The 6,000-nt window shown below is 49.5% G+C and overlaps 1 protein-coding gene across 2 annotated transcripts in view; it reads right to left on the bottom strand.

Moving 5' to 3' along the window:
- Positions 1–3,801, bottom strand: part of DDAH1 (dimethylarginine dimethylaminohydrolase 1) — a 228,174-nt gene extending 224,373 nt beyond the window's left edge. For both annotated transcript variants that reach the window (XM_073234222.1, XM_073234223.1), the window contains exon 1: positions 3,347–3,801. In XM_073234222.1, coding sequence (XP_073090323.1) covers positions 3,347–3,364 — 18 coding nt within the window. In that variant the 5' untranslated portion in view covers positions 3,365–3,801. The remainder of the gene's footprint in view (positions 1–3,346) is intronic.
- Between the last annotated feature and the right edge of the window lie 2,199 nt (positions 3,802–6,000).

Genomic DNA, 6,000 nt, shown 5'->3' on the forward strand with positions numbered 1-6,000 from the left:
CCTACAACTGAGTCAAGTGGCAGGCTTGATTCCTAAATAAATGAAAGGCTAATCAACCTGACAGTTAATGGAGCCCAGGGTGTATTCCTGGTTATTTCATGAGTGACTGAGAATAACAGGATTAGGATTAGGACAGGTCCTTAGAGCCATTCAATCTGGAGATTACAACTGACAGTCCCCAAACATTGACTTCTTTGTTTTCCTAGGATAAATTTAGATGACATTTTACATTGTTTTTTTAACTGCCAACATTTAAAAATTAAAATATTTCACAGAAAAATCCAGATCTCTGGTATCTCTTTTAAAAATGAGAAAGCTTGCAAACACTGGATCTATATTTTCACCTACCAGTGCCCAAGGCCCCCCATGGTTGGCCCCCTCTGTCCCCATGGTCCTGCACATGGAGCCAAGTATCAGCAGGCACTCATCCTTGAAATGGCATTCTGTTACCTGGCTAACCACTGGGAACCCTTCAGTGTACGTGCCTGAAGAAGGGCGACCCCATTACCTTACAGATGAGGAAACCAGGACAGAACGTCACGTGGCTCGCCACTGCCTGTTACCAGAGTCCTGGTGCTGTGACAGGTAAAGCTATGTGCAGAAGGTCCCAACTGACCCCTCCTGCCAGTTCCTCCTAGGAATCTATGATCCACTTACACTAGGTGGACGCTCGTCAAGCACAGCTGAGGCTCTGTTCCCTCTGTCTCAAATATCCTTCCCTGTATCAGACTCCTGCTCATCCTTTCAGTCTCAGAGTTGTTTCACCCTCGCTCCTCAGGATGAGAAGTGTCCACATGGCACATTGCATGCTCTTCAGCAACAGACTGCAGAGTCCTCCAGGGGAAGGTCAATATAAAAGTCCTCTTTTTTATGTCACCAGTGCCTACCACAGGGCCATGACACATTATGAATACATCTCGGGTTAAGAGAGGATAAACAATTGTCCCTGATACATATGTATAACATATGTTGAGAAAAACAGGTTGAAACATATTCAGCCCATGAAGAGCACTCAGGCCACCATCAAGTAAGTGACCTTGAAAACTATCTCAGTGGCAAATGCAATTCCCACCAGGCCAAGCCTTACTCCAGAAGCAGGAACTGTCTGATAAGCGTGGCTTGTGAGATGTTATTAGAAGGAACTGCCAAGTGCCTCAGAGTCTAAGGTATAAACGTACTTGCATTAAGACTTTTCTGTTAAAATGCAACACCCCTTCCCAAGAGCTAGAATATTAGGTACTTCTCAGAGGTTAGCACAGCTTCAGTTAACTTATCAACTATTTTCTATCTGATGCATTTCTTCTGTAATATCTGTGTAAATTGTGAGTTAAATAAAGGTAAAGTTCCAGGAGAGGGTACAGTCCTACAAGTCTGAAGTAAGAGATGGGGAGCAGGCCATACAGAACAGTGGGTACGTGTAAAGCCTGTTGGAATGAAGATGCCTGGATCTAGTTCTGCTACCTGCTAGGTGGCTGGCTCCCTTTTGGCTATCACCTTTGTGCCTCCATTTGTTCAATTAGATAGAAAATGGTTTAACAAGAGGATCTCTGTGGGGCATTGGAGAGTTAAATGAATCCATTCAAAACGGGCATTCAAAGTTGTGCCAGATATAGAGTGAACTTTATATAAATGTTCGTCTATATCATTATTAGGCGGGGATGGCATGACATTTAGCCTGGAAAGAGACTGCTCCAGTTTTACTATCTGCTGTCTCCTTTTCCAATTTACTGATGAAGGATAAAAGATCTAGGAAGTATGAGCAGCTTACCCCGAAGGTTGCAGGCTTGTGGACGGCAGAACCAGGGTTTCCTTTCCAGGGGTCCTCCCGCCACCATGGAACTTACTGAAGGGCAGAAGAGTCATGGTTTGTGGCCTACTGAGAGGAACCTAGAGCAAACGCTAGCATCTCTCCCTTCTAGGGATAATTCTTCCCAGAGTCAATTCCATGTCCCATCTCGGGTGGGCTCGATGTCTGAGCAAACGCCACCCTCTGACACACACAACCTCACCCCAGCTCCTGGGCGTACCCTTTAAGTCTGGTACAGCCCAGCAACTCGTTGTCCCGCTGGGAGCACGAGTCAACAGTGGGATGGATGGGAAAAGTGACACAATCGGGCAGCGGCCCCCTCCGGGCCAGCCTCCCACGCAGCGCATGGCTGGCCTCGGCGGCACAGGGCTACGGGCTGGGGCTGCGCAGCGGCGGTCTCCCCGCGCCCGCGAGCCGGCGAGCCAGCAAACCCGCAAAGCCCGGGGCCGGCAGTGCGAGGCCCGGTGAGGGCACTTTTCAGCAGCGCGGCTGGCGCACCGCTGCCCGACCAGCTCCTAGGGCCGCCGCCGCCGCCGCCCCCCGGAGCTGGATGACGGAGTCTTAAAAGACTTTCACCAAATATGGGCTGGGGCTGGAAACGTCCTGCGTCCGCCCCGCCGGAAACCTCCAGTCCTGTCAGCGGCCGCGGCTTGGGGAGCGCGGGCCGGCAGCCGGCAGGGGGCGGCGGGCAGCCAGTGGCCGGCGCGCCCTGGTACTTCGACCCCGGGCCCTCCCGCCGCGCGGCCCCTTGCACTGTCTCCGCAGGGATCCCGGGGCAGCCGAGGTCCTCCTGGCACGTCTGCCACCCAGTTCCCGCCGCCATCCCGGCTCCCACTAGTTCTCCCCGCGATCACTCCACGAGGTGAGGGTCGGGGACTGGAGGGCGGTGGACAAAAACAGCATGGCGCGTGGGCGCCACCTTAAAGCTGGCCTTCCGCAGTCACTAAATTGTTCTGTTCATTAAGTGGCTATAAAAAGTGGAGTGAGACTGGGTGTGCAGGCAAGCACCTAGCTATGAGCACACACAAACACACAGCTATTACAGGCAATCCTGTCGTCCAAGGCAGTAGTGCTCGGGGGGTGATTCCCCGGTCCAGCAGCACAGCACCACCTCTGGACTTTGTAACATGCAGCTAGTAAGCAATTCGGGGAGAGGGGCGGGGGATTAGCAGTCAGTCATTTAACCAGCCCTCAGGTTTGGTGTCTTAGGTAATTCTGAGAACACGCTTAAGTTTGGGAACCACTGGTCTAGGACTAGGAAACCGAAGTCACCAGGTTTAGGGTGATTTTTATTCTCAGTTGTCGCCAGGAGTGAACCCGTCTTTTGGTGGCTCCAAATTGCCTGGCAGCAGTGTTGAGAGATGTCCCCGTCGTTCAGTACAAAGCCAGGAGCTGCAGAAGACAAGCAGCCCCTTCTCTGTGCTTTGCAGCCCAAGGAAACTAGACGGCTCGGGATCGCGTCGTGGGGCACCCGCACAGGGAGGGAGCGAGGAAGAAGAGCCAAAGAACCATGCAGAATTAGCACCCGAAGACACTTACCCACAGACATCTGCACATTTCCCCGTCAATCTGTCAACGTGAACTGATCTGCCGCTCTCAGCAGAGAAGGCGAGAAGGCGACGGGACGTCTGAGGTTCCTGGACCGTCCTTGAGCAGGACACGACAGGCTGCGGTTCCTCGCCTAATGCTGTCGTTTACTAGCAGGAGAACCAGGACATAGTATTTGGAAAGGCTGTGCACATAGGTTACACCAGCCTCTCCTGATCCCTCACCGCCTCGAACTCCCCTTCCCCTCCTTTAATTGGGCAGCTGACAGTAAGGTTCTCTTAGTTTCTCCTCTGGGGCAAACTCATCCTCCAAGAGTCCCCGCTTGAAGTCCAGAAAACAATTCACACACCCTTGTTAAAAAAAACTTTCATCTGATTTTTAAAGGAATCTCTGGAATGGTGTGTGTTTGAACGCTGTGCAGCAGACTGAATCTCTTTGCGGGAACGCCGCCCACCACCCCACCCCCTGCCCCACACACATTCACATACATACTCACACTTCAACAAAGGAACAAGGTATATACACAGGCCAGTTAGATCATCCACTGTAATTTTATTTTAAATCATGATAGATTGCGTGAAAAACAAGGAATTCCAAAGAATTTCCTGCTCTGGGAACAGAAGTTAAGTCTATATTTAACAACATTTGAAGCTGTTAAGAATGCTTTGTGGTTGGATAACAGAGGCAGAAAAATGTTAAAAACGCAGGCTACTGCTATACCCAAATATGGAAATATTGTTACGTCTGGTGTCTGATTCACCATCTGGAAATACTTACAACCATGAAGTCAAATAGAAAAGACGCCACAACAGAAGCCAGGAACGCTCCTCTCCATTCCCTCTCCACTGCCTCCTCTCACCCGGTGCTGAGCCTATCTACCTCCGTCCCTAGTCACTTCATTAAGAAGGAAACAATATGGGCACTTTAATAGAGGAAACAAACATTTTCTAAATAATAATTGATGAATTGGCTTGAGTAGGAGGTAAGGCCCAGATTTTCCTCACTTTCTTTGCATAACGCCTGACAATTTACTGTCTTGGAAGCCACGTCCGCCCTCCCCCAACCCCTCCCACAAACCCTTAAAGATCCTACTCCTTTAGTACAAGCCTCTTAGACTTAGGAAAGGGCACTTTTGAATGCATGAAATTTAACTCTTTCCTGCCACAGTTCTCTTTCCTGGAAGAATGCTTTCATTAAGAACAGCTTCTCATGGTGCTTATCAGAATCATTCCCAGAACAGCTGGCACTGAAGGCCTTCTTAAGCAAGACTGCTAAATTACAAATAAAAGGAGGACGAGTTCTAGAGCACATATAAGTGAGAGATTGGAGTAATCACTTGTGTGTGTGTTTATTAAAATTGCACAAGAAGATAGTTTTTGAAACTTGGAGGGGCAATTTATCAGTGATACTAACGATATTGGTGATGTGAAAGTAAATTGCTTTGTAGGGAGTCTTCTACTGAGTGTGTTGCAGATAGAATAGGATCTTAAAATCAAACATTTTGGTACAGAATATTGTATCTAAAATCTCTTATTTCTTTGAACTTGGAGAGAAAAGCATTGCAATTTACTCAAAATGAGAGGCTTCTAAGTGGTTCCAAGGAAAGGAGTTAAAAACTGTGCAGAACTTTCAGCTTTAAGGAGTCTGCATCTTCCAGAGATTCACTGGGCACAACAGTAAGGAAATCTGGCTGACCGTGCAGTATATGCAGGAATGGTCTCAGCACAAATCACTCCACGGTGGTCCGTTCCGCTTCTGGCTCGTTGCATTGCCTCCCGCCAGTGACAGAAGCTGGAAAGGTTACCCCATCTCCCGCATCCGTGAGGAAGTCTAAGTCAGCCTCCCCAGGAACTCCCTGCATATGTTTCCTCTCGGACTTCCAACCCAGGCAGTGGGCTGGAACTAAAGTGGGAACCTCCGAAAACAAACAAGTACGACAGAGCAGGAAAAAAAAAAAAAAGGGTGGGGGGGGTGGAGAGAATGGAGGGGGAAGACCTTTGCCTGGGAATCTGCCAGGCAGTGGGGGAGGTTGCTTTTGTGCACCTTCTCATTCATAAATGCCACTGTGGGTATTAATTTGCAATACACTTAACTTGGCTGCAAAAGACCATGCCAAAGCTTTGGGACTTGATTCGAGGATGCCTCTATGAAGTCCACGCATAGATTCCTGGCTCACAGACAGACTCTCCCTACCCGTTCGCATCTCTCAGTAGATGATTTGATTCTCACCTTCTCTGTAAACAAGCGAACAGCTCGCTGTCTTCCAGGGTGAGGGCTTTCAAGGCTGCCCGGTCAACTCGGCATCACCAAACAAAACGACTTTTGTTCCTTCCACCCAGGTCCTCCCACCCTCCCAGTCCAGGCAAAGTTCTGAACTCGCCCCCTTCGCCCCTTCCACCACCATCACCACCATCACGCCAAAGACAGCCCTTCCCAGTAGAAGTCGATATTTAAAGTGGAAAAAGAGGAAGATTGTTTTCTTGACGGTTACAGGACAAAAAAAAAAAAAAAGGTGCAACAGAGCCAGGGGAGGCGCTTGGCAGCAGCCCGCGCCAACCAGCATTCCTGAGATGTTTGAGAATTCTGGAACGCGCAGACAGAGCCGACGTCACTGCAACACGCGGCGCCGCAGCCGGCCCGTATAA

This window comes from Manis javanica, chromosome 4 (genome assembly GCF_040802235.1).
Source record: "Manis javanica isolate MJ-LG chromosome 4, MJ_LKY, whole genome shotgun sequence".
NCBI lineage: Eukaryota > Metazoa > Chordata > Mammalia > Pholidota > Manidae > Manis > Manis javanica.